At 42.6% G+C, this 15560-nt stretch overlaps 1 protein-coding gene across 3 annotated transcripts in view; it reads right to left on the minus strand.

The window, feature by feature from the left end:
* Nucleotides 1-15560, minus strand: part of DGUOK (deoxyguanosine kinase) — a 32320-nt gene that overhangs the window by 16340 nt on the left and 420 nt on the right. Inside the window, exon 2 of one of the 3 annotated variants that reach the window (XM_039240143.1) lies at nt 4571-4683. The exons of 1 other annotated variant lie outside the window; for it this stretch is intronic. In XM_039240143.1, coding sequence (XP_039096074.1) covers nt 4571-4683 — 113 coding nt within the window. Of the gene's footprint in view, nt 1-4570; nt 4684-7095; nt 7211-15560 lie in introns of all 3 variants that reach the window. One more of the 3 variants, XM_039240146.1, reaches the window with a different exon arrangement.

The following is a 15560-nucleotide window of genomic DNA, read 5'->3' on the forward strand; positions in this document are numbered from 1 at the left end:
AAAATCTCAATAAAAGGGCAATTTTCTAAGAAAAGAAAATTATCAAAATTGATTCAAGAAGGTAAAAAAAAAATCCCCACCAACTTTGAATAATAATTGAAGAAACAGTTGTCCAGTAACTCTTCCCCCCAAACAGCATTGAATCCCTATTATTTAAAAAATGATTTCTATTGTACCTTCAAAGAATAGATAATTTCTACACTAAAACAGTGTAAAACTTCTCAATTCATAACCCTCATGGTAAAACCTGTCAAAAAAATAGCAATACCAATTAAATACATAAATATACATGCAAAATTTCAAACAACTTATTAGCAAATTAATGGGACAGTGTGCCATGATCAAAAGGGTTCATTCTAGGATGTACAGATGGCACCACTATCAAATCTATTGACTACTACCAAGAGATTAAAAAAAGAAAAACCCCATGGTTATCTCACTAGGTACTAAAAGGGCTTTTGATGAAAATTAAACATGTGATCCTGAGGAAAATGTTACTATCCTAGTAATTAGAAGGCTACTTTTTCCACATGATCTACTGAAACGATTAACAACCACAGAACTGAACACTGATGCCTTAGATGTAGTTTCTTTATAAAGACGGAACAAGATAAGGCTGACTACCATCACTGCTGTTACAGTTAATATTGTTCGGGAATTTCTACCCAATAACAGAAAACAGAAGTATGGATATTGGAGAACTCTTAACTCTTAAAAATGGTCAGTGTTTAGAGAAAACTATTATTTTCTAAAACCTCAAGCAGATAAAGCAAAAAAATAATGTTATGAAAATTAAGTTACATGAGACAAAAGCAACAATTGCTTTCCTTCAAAACTGTAATAACTAGTTTGAAAAAGATGATGGAAAACAGATCGCAGTCACAATAATAAGAAAATATATAACCACTCAGGGATAAAATAAATAAGAATACTACTGGGGCACCTGGGTGGCTCAGCTGGTTAAGCGTCCAACTTTGGCTCAGGTCATGTTCTCATGGTTCATGGGTTTGTGGGTTCAAGCCCCGCGTCGGGCTCTGTTCTGACAGCTAGCTCAGAGCCTGGAGCCTGCTTTGGATTCTGTGTCTCCCTCTCTCTCTGATCCTCCCTTGCTCATGCTCTCTCTTTCCCTCTCTCTCTCTCAGAAATAAATAAAAACATTAAAAAATAAAAAAAAATACTACTATGAGAAGTAAACAATGACGTGGGGAAAATTAGCCTCCTATAACTTAAAAAAATTTTTTTTTAATGTTTTATTTATTTCTGAGAGAGAGAGACAGCGTGAACAGGGGAGGGTCAGAGAGAGAGACACACACAGAATCTGAAGGAGGCTCCAGGCTCTGAGCTAGCTGTCAGCACAGAGAGTTCGACGTGGGGCTCGAACCCATGAACTGTGAGATCATGACCTGAGCCGAAGTCGGACGCTCAACCGACTGAGCCATCCAAGCACCCTGACCTCCTATAACTTTTAAAATCACACAGAGAGCAAAATAAAACCATAAAAGTAAGAGATAGAAATGCAGGCACAGATTTTTACAATCTTGGATTGAGGTCTTTTTAAACGTTAACATCAAAGGCAGTAATTACAAAAAGATTTTACTACATAAAAACATAAAAGCATTATATTGCAAAACACATCATATATAAAGATAAAAGAAAAATGACAAATGGGGAAAGTACCAGCAATATAGGACAGAGTTAAGATACTTAACATACAGTGAGTTCTCATGAAGCCATTACAAAAAGGTGAAGATCTCAGTAGGAAAAAGAAAAGCAAGAGGTCTGAACAGGTAATTCACTAAAGCATAGTAATCAATGACATAAAAAACATTAAAAAAGATGTTGAATTCATCAAAGAAATGTAAAACAAAGTAACACACCACTTTCTTGTACCTCATATTAGAAAAGATGAAAACCAGTAATACCCAGTGTTGCCAGAAGTATGGGGAAAGCAGTACAACTTTTCTGTAGGAAAATTTTGTAAACTATAACAAGTGTCAACAAGATGTATGATTTTTGGACATCAAAATTCCAATTGTAGGGGCGCCTGGGTGGCTCAGTCGGTTAAGCATCCAACTTCAGCTCAGGTCATGATCTCACAGCTTGTGGGTTTGAGCCCCACGTCAGGCTCTGTGCTGACAGCTCAGAGCTTGGAGGCTGCTTCAGATTCTGTATCTCTCTCTGACCCTCCCCTGCTCACGCTGTCTCTCTCTTTCTCTCAAAAATTAAAAAAAAAATCCAATTGTAGATTATCCTAAGGAAACACAAAAGTGCACAAAATTTAGCTATTAAAAAGAAAGATGTGGGGCGCCTGGGTGGCTTAGTCGGTTAAGCGTCCGACTTTCGCTTGGGTCATGATCTCGCGGTTCGTGGGTTTGAGCCCCGCGTCGGGCTCTGTGCTGACTGCCAGCTCAGTGCCTGGAGCCTGTTTCAGTCTGTGACTCCCTCTCTCTCTGACCCTCCCCTGCTCACGCTGTCTCTCTTTCTCTCTCCTAGAAATAAATTAAAAAAAAAAAAAAAAGAAAGATGTAGCTACAAAGATATTCATCATTGTAACATTGCTTACAACAGGAAGAAATTAATATATATGTATTTATATATTAAGTATGTTAATGAAATCATATTATACACTATACTGCAACCATTAAAATTACTATGAGAGGAAGACCTTGTATATGAAAAGCCATGCAGGTAACAATTACATTTTTTGTTTTAAAAAAGGAAATGTACGTGTGTTTTATACATTAACATAGGTATATATAAATATATACATTTTTTCTTCTCTAGAAAGAAATCTAAAAGAACAAAAATGTTAACTATTTCTCTCTGGATAATGGAACTACCTGAGTATTAATTATCTACTGCTGCATAACAAAATGTGCCAAAGTTTGGCAGCTTAAACAAAAAAATGTTCATTATCTCGGTTTCTATGGGCAAGGAATTGGGGCACAGCTTAGCTCACTGGTTCTGCCTCGGAGTTTCTCACAGTTTCCGACAGGATGTTGGTGGAGGCCAGTCATCTGAAGACTTTGCTGGGGCTGAAGGATCGATCCACGTCTAAGACTCACTCACACTCTGTGGGCACGAGGTCTCAATTCCTTGCTTCACGGGCCTCTTTTCACAGGCAAGGCTGTTTCCTGACATGGCAGCTAGCATCGCCAGAGCCAAAAGTGCTCAAGATAGAACAAGGCAGAAGATACAAGGTCTTTCATGGCCTATCCTAGAAAGTCCCACTGTTATTCCTGCTACATTCTACTCATTAGAAGCAAGTCCCTAAGCCCAGCCCACACTCAAGTAGAGAATTAGGGTCTACCTCCTAAAGGAAAGCTCATCCAACAATTTGTGGACATATTTTTAAATCCCCGTAACAGGTGACCTGTGGCATACTCAGAAAAAAATCGGTAATTTACTTTCTAAATGGAAAGTTAATTTCACAAATACTTCCCTCCCATACATATACACGAAGAGGCAATTTAAAAAACATATATCCACAATAAGCATGAAGTGCCTGCCTGAAGAGGTAACACAATTCTGAGTTCGAATCACAGAAAAATGGCACCTAAAACAAGTTCTATGATATACTTTACCATTTAGAGTACCATTCTTAGTAAATTCTAAGCAGCAAACGAACAAAGTAGAGCCTATCACCTAGACAAAGTTACTTCAGAATGAGGAATAGTCTGGAGGAAAATGGTGTTTGGCTTGAAAGAAGACTCATGGAGGAGAGAGGGCAAACAAATCATTACCTCCAACTATACAAAGCGTTGTCATGGGGGAAAGTGACAAAGCTTCAGAGGCAGAACTTGAATCAATGAGTCAGAGTCACAGGGATGCAAAGTGGCTCATACAAGAACTTTCTAATAAACAATCAGAGTTGTTAAAAACCAGAACAAGCTGCTCAGTGAATGCTCCTGGTGGCCTAGGAGGAGTGTGTGGAGACTGGGGCCAGGTGGTGCGAGGCCTTCAGCTACTCTAAGGTTCATGTCCAACCTGAACCCTACTCACACCGATGTGGCAGGTGTTGAAACCAAACCTACGGCCCTTCCCACAGCAGCGGACCTGACACTAGGTCCTATGCCACGAGGCGTAAGTGAAAAGCACAGCGCTTGGCACAGTGTGTGGCAGAGTGTGCTTTAGTGCTTTATAAATATTAGCTATTACCTCTGCATTGACTCAGAGTGTGACAAGATGTTCACTAAGTCCCTTCCAATTTCTCAGACTTCATAAATAAGTTAAGATCACTATAATTAACGATTAATAATCCTGATGGTCAGCTTCAGTAATATACTTAAGGGTGGGAATGACAAGGCCGGGATGGCCGGACATGCTTTGGGAAACCACAAAGAACAGAGGCAGTCACTTATTTAGACATGTAAAAACCACAAAAATCAGAACTAAACATATTCAAACAAGTCATATCCTCTTCTGGCACATGTGGTCTGCTTTCTGGAATGAAAGTATTTTAAAACAGAGACTCAAACTGGGCTATTTCACCGACTCAGAGCAAATTAGATTATCACAATTAGTTTATTCACCCATGCCTGCCAACTACCCACCACAACTCAGAACTTACTTTTTGGGTGCCAGCGGCCTGGACATTCTGCCATGTTGCTACAGGCTCTGTAGCTACGTGCCACTCTGGGTAAGTTTCCATGAGTAACTTCACAAAGGTGGACTTTCCCACAGCTGCAACGCAAACAGCAAGTATTGGGATACTTCCCAAATGAGGGCTGAAGGAGAAGGCTGCTACTAAACTCTGCCACAAAGGCCCAACTTAAGGCCACAAGTACCAGTTTTCCTGATTTCAAACCTCAGTGCCATACCACTGTCGGACGGCTGATAGATCGGTCAGGCCACACTAACCGAACTCACCATAATGAATACCGGCAATAGGGAGAATAAACACCCTTAAGATCTGACTTGCAGTTCTAATGCCCCAACCTCCCAGAGGCAAAGTAACAGCTAAAAAGTGTAAGACTACCAGAAGTAGATGAAATCAGCTACTTAAGTTGTAATGCGTGAATCATATTTATTCTGTGACTGTAAAAACCGGAAGTTTTTCAAGAAAGAAAATTAAGATTAGGGCCCTCATTCACTCAACAAACCTAATCAGTATTTACTGGAGTGCTTACTATGGGCTCAGGACTATATGGCACCAGGGGTACAGTGGTGAGCAAAACACGATGGATTCTGCCCTCACAGAGCTTGCATGGGAGATACTAAACAAACACGGAAGTAACGAATAACAAATGGTGTTAAGTGGTAGGGAAGAAAAATGCAGGATGGCTCTAATAACGCGCAGGAGACCAGGGATGTTTCCTCTAAAGAACATGTTCTCTGAGGGAAGAGCTGCAAGGTGAGGAGTTAGCCAGGCCAAGATGAGGGAAGAGTAATCCAGACAGAGGGAGCCGCATAAGCAAGGGCTGGGAAAAGGAACAAAAAAAAAAATCCTGGTGTACGACAAGACAGAAAAGAAGGCTGTGGCCTAGAAGAGACATGGTCAAGTGAAGGCTCAAGATGTTTGGCAGGGCAGGTACGCAGGCTGAACCAGATCAGGCAAGACCTCGAAGCATGGTAAGAAGTTCAAATCTATTCTACAGGCAATGGGAAGTCTGTGGCAATGTATTTAAAGCAAGGAAATGATAAGATTTCATTTCATTTTTAATGTTTTCTTTTCTTTTTTTTTCTTTTTTTTTGGGGTGGGGGAGAGAATGAGCAGGGGAGGAGCAGGGAGAGGGAGAAACAGAATCTGAAGCCGGCTCCAGGCTCTGAGCTGTCAGCACAGAGCCCAAGGCGAGACTCACACTCACAAACCGTGAGATCATGGCCTGAGCTGAAGCCAGACGTTCAACTGACTGGGCCAACCAGGTGCCCCAGATTCCATCTCATTTTCAAAAGATCACTCTGCCAGCTGTGTAAGAACAGACATCTAACAGAAGTAGACACACCAATTAGAAGATAATAGCAGCCTGAACCAAGCGATGGCAGAGGACATGGAAAGCTGTGGTCGCTTTGAGAAATATTTTGGAGATGAAACCAACCTAGTACAACAAATTATCTTTTTCCATTTACACCAACGTCTAGCCATTGCCTTCCTGAGCTCCAGACTCACTATCCAAGGGCCCTCTAGACACCTCCACTTGGATGTCCCACAAATACCTCAAAGCCAGTCTGCTCCCTACATGAAGTTATCGTCATCCCCACCAAAGTGACCTTCTTCCCATATCCTGGACCCGAGTATGGCAGCAGCATCCACTCACTGTCAGGGCTTGCCCCTCCTCTGCCAAACCTCACGTAGCCACCAAGTCCTTTTGCAATTGCCTTATAAAATTTCCCCATCTGTCCTTGTCTCCCCATTCCCACCTACAAGCTCAAGATGAGGCTCTCATCTCTTGCTTCTCTGACTCCGACATTGCCCTCTTCAATCTATCATGCATACCGCAGCCACACTGAACACAAAACACCGCCGCCTAAAACCCTCTGGCAGCTCCCTATTGCCTTCATGACAAAATCCAACCCTTTAGCATGGTCTACGAGACACAGACCTGCATTTATCCCTCTGGCCTCAGCTTCCTTCAGGCACCCTGAGCTCCTGCTGACCGAACTCCAATCCTGCCATGTTCTTCCCTGCAAATGTGATTTTGCAAATGCACTCCTATTTCCTGGAGCACCTCCTTTCCTTACCTAGTCAACTCCTACTCAATCTTCAAGATCCTGCTCAGATGTACTTCCTGTACAAAGCTTTTCCAGACTCTGACTCCTCTGAGCTAGATCAGCCAATCATCCTTTACACTTGGTCTGGCCTTCTGAGTAAGAATCCGTCACTGCAATCGTAATTCTGTCTCTGCAGGTAGAAGATGGGGCTCCTCTAGGGCATGCAGAGTGGAACCACAGCCCAGCATAATGATCTGACTGAATGAAACACTTAATACATTACTAATTTCAGTTCCCTCTGAAACCCACATTTGTTAAAAATCAAAAAATGACTTAAAAGGGTTATGTATGGAGTTCAATCCCCTCTATCAGAGATGATCTTTCTCAAGCAAGTTCTACCCTCAGGAGGAACCCAAATGGAACCAAGAGAAGGAAGGGAAGTACCCTTCAAGTCAGTTCTATCAGCCACTCAGGGTTACCGATCAGGTGTGAAGGGATGTCTCAGAAGAGCTCACACATCCAGTACATGCCACTGATTACACACCACTCCAACTCCTGTCTGAACAACACAGGGAAAGAACAAACATGAACCTGTGTGTTCTATATAGTCACACTCATCTCTCAGTTCCACCTCCACCCAGCCCAGGCGCACCTCTGCACATCCATCCAGCCTCTGCTCCCACAGTCTTCCCACAGTCTTCCCACACTTCAGTGGATAAATGCCTTCCCCTGCTCCTCCTGGCCTGTGTTTAAATCCTTTCTCCTACCAAGCCTAAAACCCCACCTCTTCCACAGGTTCAGAATGTCTCTAGTTCACATGGAATTCCTACCATATTGGGCAATTGAATCAAACAAGAAATATTTATTAACTGCTTCAGATATGTTTAGCATTTAATTGCTTTGATTGCTTCATGGGTCTTAATTTTGGTTTCCTAACAGGACCTGACTCTCTGGGGTTGGGACCCAGGAATCCACATTTATAAGCATGTCCCAAAGTGATCCTGATGCATGCTTCTATTGAGGTTGCTATCCAGAACAATCTGTTCAAAATCAACAGAGGTAGGTTTTGTTTTGTTTTTTTAAATATAGGTTCTAAAACCACATACCAGACTACTGAATAAAAGCCTACAGGCTTGTCATGAATACCTAACAGACTGACAGGAATTACAAATTGGTTGAGTTTATATATTATCAGATGTCTGCCTGCCCTGAGTAGTCCCTAGTTTAAAATATTTGGCATAGATGGTCAATATTTAGACTGCAGGTTGTTGATTAAATCTAAAACATGGTTCCTATCAGTGAAAAGCTATTTTAATTATCAGGAAAAGATTAAGGTTATTGAGATGGCTGGGATTGAGTGATTGTTAGAATTAAATGTTTTAAACATTAAAAACAATCTAAGAAACTATTGCAGATGGAAAAGAAGGGACCTCAGCATTAGAAAATGTCAACTTCACCTCTGAGATCAGACACTATTAGTTCATCTGAGGGCAGTCAGGACTCTGAGAAATCGACTCAGGCCATTTAAGCACACAAAACCCAGAATGGCAACAAATTTGATGTAATGGGAAATATACAGTTCCAATTACTGGAACAATTACACGAGGCCAACAGCCCTACCCTGCACCCCACTGCCCATTCGAAAGCTTCTGGAAAGCCAGTTGAGTAATCAGAAGCTGGCTTTAGCAAAGAATGACAGTAAATTGTGGCAGCAGGTCCTAAGAACTGTGCCATCCATGTGACTCTAAGGGCTCAAAGAGCCTGTGTCATTTGCCATAGGGCAGTCATCTTAAGCTGTGTTCTAATGGAACTCAGCTGTGCCAGGCATCAGCTACGAATATGGAATAATTTTAAAAGAGAATTCAAAGTCATATATTTATTTTAAAACCACACACAGCATAACTTTTCTTTAGTGATAGAATACCTAATCAAAATAGGTTTTTTCTTCCTGCTGGGGTTTTGATTGTTGCGTTAGCTTTTTTTAAGACAAATGTTCCAGCGGCCTCGTAAAAGTGGTGACGTCTGCTTCCTTCCTGCTACACTGGCCTCCTCCTAGCAAGCAGAACACTCATGTCCACCAAAAGCTGCTCCTCCTTATGCAGCACTGGGCAAACAAGGCCCTTTGTCTGGTCTCTGTGCAGAGCACCAGCCTCTTAGGACATCATTATCACCATAGTTGGATCCCAGGTTCACTGTTATCTTTCAATATACTTTTTAATATCATGAAATTTGGGAGGTTATCAGATCACAGATCTAAACCTTTCCTTCAGGCCTTGGCCTTGGCTATTCCTGAGCTTTCCTACATGCGCCAGGATGTGAGAAAGGGTGGAAGGTACTTTCTTGGAGTATATTAGTTCAACATGCCGAGTTGTATTTCCACCAAGACTGTCATTCCACAAGCCGCACCAAAGAGTTCTGTTGCTCGCATCCATCTTCTCCTAAGTCATGTTTGTTTTCTTCCACCAGTTCTTCTATAAAATATGATGTCTGCTATTGCTACATTCTGCTAAAATCTAGCAGGGGCACCTGGGTGGCTCAGTCGGTTAAGCGTCCTACTTTGGCTCAGGTCCTGATCTCACGGTTCGTGGGTTTGAGCCCCGCATCGGGCCCTGTGCTGACAGCTAGCTCAGAGCCTGGAACCTGTTTTCAGATTCTGTGTCTCCCTCTCTCTCTGACCCTCCCCTGCTCACGCGGTCTCTCTCTCTCTCTCTCAAAAATAAATAAAACATTAAAAATTTTTTTTTCAATCTAGCAGTAACATAGAACGTAATGTCCAAAATAATGTATTATTTTAAATTTAATACAGTTGTATTTCATGGGAGCCTCTTAAGCATACATCACCTCCAGGCATTTTCCTCTCCTGAACAAAATGAAAAACATGGCAAAAATCCAATCCTAAAACCTTTTACCAAAAAGCAAACTAAAGCAATAAATATAAAAGTGTCTATCTTAAACACAAAAGTCTTCCAAAGAAAACTGAAAGCCTTTACTTCAGGAACTGCATTTGATGCCACATTCATCTACTCACTCACTCACTCAACCACCAGATATTTATAGAACAGCTACTAAGTAGTAGGTACTATAAAACGAACTAGGCTGAGATCCTGCCCTCATAAAGCTCATACTCCCCCCATGAAACAAAGTACCCAGGATCAGAAAGGCTCTGACCCTAAATGCATGCTGGGCAAACTTAACAAAAATCACTCAGCATGCTTAAAAGAAACTTGATACACTTTTGCCCTGATTTCTTTTATTGTTTTTCCCAGGGAAAACTATGTTTACCAAAAAAAAGTTGCTCATGGCTCGCAGCATACGATCCAAACCCCTCTGTTCATCAGCATGAGACCCTCACTGGTCTGGAACACCTTCCTCCCCCACTTTGCCCACTGCACGATTCATCCTTTCACTCTCTCCTCTGTGAAGCCTTCCTGAACTCTCTCTAGCTCCACTTCACCCAGAGGCAGAGCTAATTACCGCCTGCTCTGATGTACCAAGGTATTACATGTTATAATTATTTGTTGACCCATCACTCTCTCCACTTTTTTTTTTTTTGAAGACATGGATTGAACTTGTTCCCTTTGCATCCTGAGTACCCAGCCAGGGGTACACCCCAGGAATGGGGATGGATGGTGAATCACAGAAACAAAGACTCTGAAATGTAACGCTTAGAACAGTCCCTTTTCCCCTAGGATTCTCTGCCCAATTGTTTACAAGCAATAAAAGCAACAGATGCACATTATTGATGTTAGAATGCAGGAAACATGCTATTAGCGGAGCTGTCTCTGCTGCTTTATGTACAAGTCTCCAGACTGTAAAAGTGACGAAGTTTCTTCTGCCCTGGTTGGGGCTTTGAAAATCAAAGTGAGAATGGTCTGAGATGACTCACTGCCAGTATTTCGTACTGTAATCCTTTGTTCAACCGAGGTTTGTAATTATAAAATAACTGGCTTTGGGAGACAATAATATACTGTAGCCATGAATACACTTAGAAGACAGGCGAAGTATTTCTTGATTTTAAGGCATTCTAGGCACCAAGCTTTTGCTTTTCAATCACACATGGCAGATGGCTTCATAGCTCTTACTAGACGCATAAGCAGAGGGTGTCTGCTCTTACAGGATCGGATCAACAGGACTTGGAGCAGCAGGACTATTAGAAAAGCCCTTCTAAACATATCTAATTTCAGTTAGGACAGTGGTTCACCTTCCCCTATTCAGGTTTCCTGGATGGGTACTGATTTGTTTGGGGATGGCACCTGTGATCAGTCCTGACTGGGTTTGTAAAGCAGTTTAACATAGTCCCTCCAGGGGCACCAATGACTAACTTCCACGTGGATGTCACCGCACAAGAGCCTGAAAGAATACAATGGTCAGGGCAGGGGTTAAGTGCTGGTGATGCAAAGATGAGCAAGACACTAAGCAGCCAACCCAGGGAAGGTCTCAACAGAAGTCAAATGCTGCAGCATTTGTGGGTACAAAATGTTATGGGAGCACACAGAGGAGGCAGTGACTAACTCTGCCTGAGGACAGTCACCAGGCTGTGTGGGGTGATGGAGAGCAGTAGGAGGTAAAACTGGAAACAGCCAGATTAGGGTCCCCCAGTCCACTTGTCATTAGTCACACTTTCCTTGGGCAAGTGCATTCACTTCCAAGGCTTCAACAACTACCTCCACAACAACAACGTCCGTATCTGAAAGCAGTCACATCTCTCTTGATTCCAGGCACATGTCCTAATCCACCTCAGCACATGGATCTCTGTATGCCTCGGAGGGATCTGGTAACTAAAACGTATCACTCTTCCTCCCCAGACTTCCTCTTCCTTTATTCCCATCTTCATTTTCCAGTGTCCAAACTAAAAGCCTCATTGTCATCTTCTATACCTAGAAGTGGCCACCTAGTCCTGTCAATCTCACTTCTAAGAATCTCTCAAATGATTCCATTCTTCTCTGTCCTTCCATTCCCTCTGTCGAGGCCGGCATCTTCCCTCACTCCAACTACTACAACAACAGCCACAAAACCAGTCTAGCTACTTCCAATTCTGTTCCTGCTCATTCACTCAGGAGACACTATGGGTCCGGCAGCAAACAAGACATACAAAGTAAGTGCCTGTTTTATGGAGCCATTTGTTCATTGTGGCCAGTTTCTTTCTTAAAATTAATCCAGTTGTGGCACATACCGGCCTCAAGTCTTCAGCACGCTCCCCCCCGCCCCCATCTACATAATAAACTACTAGGGTGGCCCACAAGGTGGTTCAACATCTGGCAAGTCTACCCTTCCAACCTCTTGTTCTGCCACCCTGGCACATCCCTGTTTTAAAACTGCACATTTCTTTCAGGCTTTGCCTCAGCAAGCATTACTTCCTGTGCCTGGAACATTCCTTTCTCATCACCCCCTTGGGAATTCCTACCCTAGAGATTCCGAGTTTCCATGCCTCAGGCAAACATGGCACTCATCACATGGTACAGGAACAATGTTTAGAAGTCTGCTCCTCCCACCTGGTTATGAGCTCCTTAAAGGACAGGAACTGTGCCACAGGTGAGTCTACCCTCATAGTAGGTAACCAGTAAGTCTTGGTCCAAGAGAAAACAGGGAAGAAGCACAGCCATCTACAATGGTTAAGAAGCAAAGATCAGGAAAATTGGTCAGGAAAATCAAACCTCAGCTGATGGCCTGTCCAAGCACTTCTTTTGTGAAGTACTTTGGCACCTCTCTGGTCTCTGAGAACAGAGATTCCTCTTGAGGCATGTTTCTCAAAGGCAGAGCATCTTTACCACCACCAGGACCCTCCCTTCTCAATCTTTTTGATGTTTCTGACTTGGCTGGAGAAACACACACAGATATGGTGACTGATCTCACTTGAAACTCATGACCATTAAGTGTAAGTGGGTCCTTAATGCTGCCTAGCAACTCTACATTTCTCTTGCTCGCTCATTAGACTAATTCAGGTCTTTCCTCTCTCCTCACACTCACTCTGCTTAGCTGATCCTTCTTCCTGTTTCACTGAGAAAACCAAAAGACCTTCCCCAAGTTCCCACCACACCTACTTGAGTCAGCATTCATTTATGTTGCCACTCATGCTCTTACTAGGGATAAACTCTGCTCCTAGCTTAGGCCAACCTCTCTCCACTTCGGCAACAGTTCCACTCCTTGCTTACTAAAATCACTCCAGTAATTATATCCTGTCTCCTGCTTCACGAATTTTTGCCCTATCTCTACTAGACCATTTCCACCAGCTTAAAAATATGATCTAGGGGCGCCTGGGTGGCTTAGTCGGTTAAGTGTCCGACTTCGGCTCAGGTCATGATCTCTCCGTCTGAGAGTTTGAGCCCCACGTCAGGCTCTCTGCTGACAGCTCAGAGCCTGGAGCCTGCTTCAGATTCTGTGTCTCCCTCTCTCTCTGCCTCTCCCCCACTCACACTCTGTCTCTCTCTCTCTCAAAATAATAAACATTAAAAAAATTATAGGGGCCCCTGGGTGGCTCAGTCGGTTGAGCGTCGGGCTTCGGCTCAAGTCATGATCTCATGGTTCGTGAGTTCGAGCCCCACATCGGGCTCTGTGCTGACAGCTAGCTCGGAGCCTGGAGACTGCTTAGGATTCTGTATCTTCCTCTCTCTCCGACCCTCTCCTGCTCATGCTGCCCCCCCCCCTCAGAAATAAATAAAACATTAAAAAAATTTTTTAAATCAAAAAATTATAAAAAATATGATCTAATACCTCTTACAAAAAGAAAAAAATGGAAACAACCCCCTCAAATCTTCCCACTTCAGCTACCCCCCCTTGTCGCCCTTTTCTAGGAACACTTGTTGTCTTAATCCACTGTCACCTCTCATTCTCCGTGAACCCATGCCAATCAGACTTTTCACCCCTACTGGCCCTAAAAACTGTTCTTCTCAAGTTCACCAAAAAGCTCCACGACTTAAACAGCATTACGCAGCTGAACATTCCCACTCCCCAAACACCTTCACTTTGCTTCCAAGATATCATTCTCTTTTGGTTTCTCTCCTACCTCAGTGGTCATTCCTTCTCAGTTTCTTTTGCCTGGTTCCTTCTTCTATCTAATTAATATGTGTGTGCCCCATGGCTTCGTCCTTTCCATCAACACAACAAGGTCTCCTGGCTTCAAATACTATCTACATTTATACCTCCAGTCCAGCGAGACTGCACTCCAGACTTCTATATCGAACTGCCTCTTCAACATCTCCACTCAGATATCTAAGAAGCAGACAAAAACCTAACATGCCTAAAGGTAAAATCTTGAAACCATCCTCTGCCCTCAGCCTGTTCTTCCCATTCTTCTCCAATTTAAGAAAATCTGGAACTCCCATTTTCAAGTTATTCAGGCCAAAATGACTGGAGTCATCACTGACCTCTCTTTACCTCATACCCTTCCATCCACATCTGCTATAAATCCAGTTTGCCCTGCCTTAAAATGTAACTGGAATCCAATTGCTTCTTAACACCTCCGCGGTTACTACCCTGTTTGAACTCACTGCAACTCATCATTGCAATAACCTCCTGGCACCTTCTACTTTCAACATATCGGCTAAAGTCACCTTCTTATAATTTAAGTCAAATAATGCACTGGATAACGCAAACCTTTTCAGTGGCAAGTGAAAGTCCAACATGAACTGTATGGCCTATGTAGTCCAGCCACCCCTCACCTTTGGACCTCATTCCCTCCCATTCTCCCCCTTGCTCACTCCGCTCCAGCCACAACAGCTTTCTTCTCGTCCCCTGAACACACTATCCACTATTGCACTCGGTCTTCCCTCTACCTGGAAGATTCTCCCAATTACCCACATGGTTTCACTCCCTCACTTTTTTCTGGTTTTTGCTTCAATGTCATCTTCCCAGGGAGACCTGTCTTGACTAACCTATTTAAAACTGCAACGTCCCTCGATTTCTCACCCCCGAATTTTCTCCCATCGCATTCATTACTATCTAACATATTATTTACTTAATTAATACTGCTCACTATTTATCTTTACTAGAGTTCCATGAGAACAGGGATTTTTATTTGTTCTGTTCAGTGCTATATCCTCAGGGTTAAGAACAGTGCTGGCATACGGAAATTGCTCAAAGGGTTATTTGCTGAATGAATAAAATGGGAAATTCTCAATTTGCTGCTAGGCTGTCTTCAATTTTCAACACTTGATCAGCACCTTAGCAGGCTAAAGCATAAAATCAGAATTTAGTAACGTTAAACTGAACTGTTACACATTCATTTTGGTTTTTGATTCCTTTTGATCTAAGATAGCAGGTCTCTACTCTCGTAACGGTTACTTTTAAAACATAATTTAAGTTTAAAAAGTGAGTTTCTTCTAAGAAAATTGGTAAATTATTTGGGACTAGAAGAGAAACATGGTAAATTTACTGTAAATGGTATCTGAATGACTGAATTTTAGGAACTTAGGGTAGGGCTGGCAGAGAAAATACAGGACGCCAGTACATTTTAATCGTAGATAAAAAACTTTTTCTTTTTTCTTTTCTTTTTTTTTAAATTTATTTCTAGGAGAGAGAGAGAGAGAGAGAGAGAGAGAGCATGAGCATGGGAGGGTCAGAGAGAGAGGGAGTCACAGACTGAAACAGGCTCCAGGCTCTGAGCTGGCAGTCAGCACAGAGCCCGACGCGGGGCTCGAACCCACGAACCGCGAGATCATGACCCAAGTGAAAGTCGGACGCTTAACCGACTAAGCCACCCAGGCGCCCCGATAAAAACTTTTTCTAATGTATGTCCCAAATATTGCATAGGACACACAATAAAACAGGACTCGTTATCTGAAATCCTATTTTAAGTGGCACTCCCTCCTCCCCAAACAGACAATCCTAACTTAGGAGAACAAAGAAATTACACACTGCTCCTTTTCTCATCCCTTTCGATCAGAACAAGCTGGAATAACTCCTGTGCTATC

The sequence above is a fragment of the Hyaena hyaena genome, unplaced genomic scaffold, assembly GCF_003009895.1.
Source record: "Hyaena hyaena isolate Hyena2069 unplaced genomic scaffold, ASM300989v1 scaffold_168, whole genome shotgun sequence".
Lineage (NCBI taxonomy): Eukaryota > Metazoa > Chordata > Mammalia > Carnivora > Hyaenidae > Hyaena > Hyaena hyaena.